Raw genomic sequence first — 1519 nt, forward strand, 5'->3', positions numbered from 1 at the left:
ACGCCGCGCCAGGGGACTCCGTGGGAAGTGGGAACTGGGAACGGCGCCCAGCGGTTCCCCGAGCAGCCACAAGCAGAGGGGCCGCGCCACCCCCACCGGGGACACACAGGGAGCCCGCGGTTCTGGGGGAGGGGCTGAGACAGAAGACAAGCAAGACGAGCAGCAGAGGTTTGGCTGTGGGGACGCGGCGCCAGCCTACGGCTCATGAAAAAGGCCGCTCGCCACATCTCTTCAGTCTCTCATACAAAGACGTGCTATTAGCCGGTGCGATCGCAGAAATTTTACCAAAGGTGCGATAACACAGGCCAAATATCCTAGGCATTCTGAAAACAACAAACCAACAAACGAACACCAAAAAGGCCCCTAAGATGATCTGATTGGACTGGGGCCCGGAAGAGGGAGAAAAGCCGGCCGTGATGTAAAAATGTAGCCGAGTCCACGGGACGGACTCAGCGGGCAGCAGGAAGGCCCAGTCACATGCGTGTATCTTGAGGAACAAACGCCAACAGGGTGGGCTCCCGCGTGGGGCGGAGGGAGTGGGGCTCGGGGGCCTGAGGAGGAAGTCACTGGGCCCGGCCACTCGTCCGCAGGCGGCCCTGAGGCCAGTGCCTCCAGCAGGGGCAGGCGCGCAGTCAGGTGTCCCTGTGCCAGCGCAGCCCAGCCCGGCCCGGCCCTGATGCCGCTGACCCCTCAGCTTCTTTCCCGAGCGGCCCATTAGCTTCCCCACAAAGCTGGGGGCTGGCGGGAGTGAGAGAGCTCGCTCTTGTACCCACAGGCAGGGGAGGTGCTTCTAAGCTGTGTCCCCTCCTTGGGGGTGGCAGCCTGGGCGCCGGCCCCTGCGGCTCTGGGAGCCGGGGAGGAGCAGACACTGGGTGTGAGCTGGAGGAGAAGGTGCGGGCGGCCGCAGCGCTTTTTAGCAGATTGGGCTGAACTGCAGATGTGAGCCACGCGATACGCAGGCGTCCTGGGCCTGCCCTCTCCGCTCAGCCCGCCTGGGACAGGCTCAGTCCCGTCTCTAGGGCCCCCGAAGCTGAGGGCTGAGAACGGGACCAGCAGCTGCTGGGAGAGAGGGCAGGGCTGTGAGTGCGGAGGGAACAGCGGAGGGAACAGCGGAGGGAACAGCTGAGACGGCACTGCAGAGGCCCCCAGCCCCCAAGGCGCTGAGCAGCCTGGGCATTGCAGGGGGCAGGGGGCTCTCTCCTGAGCTGGCTGCTGCCGCTGCAGAGCCCCGAGGCCCTGGGCGGGGTGCACAGCCCCTCCCGCTTACCGCCGCTGATGCCTTGTAGGTCGTTGGGGTCATGGGAAATTCTTCGAAGGTTTTCATCCTGGAGGTTCCCTGGGTCCCTCTGGCCAGGCTCCCCGGGAAGGACACACAGTTGTAGTATCTGTGGGGAGAGCACAGCCGGCGCTGAGGAAGCACCCCACAGCCCTCCCGGAGCTCTGGCCCGCCCCCCACTCCGCTCCTGCCGGAAGGACCCTGGGCCTGGAGTGCTGCTGGGGCTCCCCCTGGGCACCCTCA

At 65.6% G+C, this 1519-nt stretch overlaps 1 protein-coding gene across 1 annotated transcript in view; it reads right to left on the reverse strand.

Annotated features, from left to right (window-relative positions):
- Positions 1-1519, reverse strand: part of FLT4 (fms related tyrosine kinase 4) — a 27014-nt gene that overhangs the window by 4667 nt on the left and 20828 nt on the right. The window contains exon 26 of the mRNA XM_015571534.1: positions 1271-1385. Coding sequence (XP_015427020.1) covers positions 1271-1385 — 115 coding nt within the window. The remainder of the gene's footprint in view (positions 1-1270; positions 1386-1519) is intronic.

Source organism: Myotis davidii, unplaced genomic scaffold, assembly GCF_000327345.1.
Source record: "Myotis davidii unplaced genomic scaffold, ASM32734v1 scaffold648, whole genome shotgun sequence".
NCBI classification, from domain to species: Eukaryota; Metazoa; Chordata; class Mammalia; order Chiroptera; family Vespertilionidae; genus Myotis; species Myotis davidii.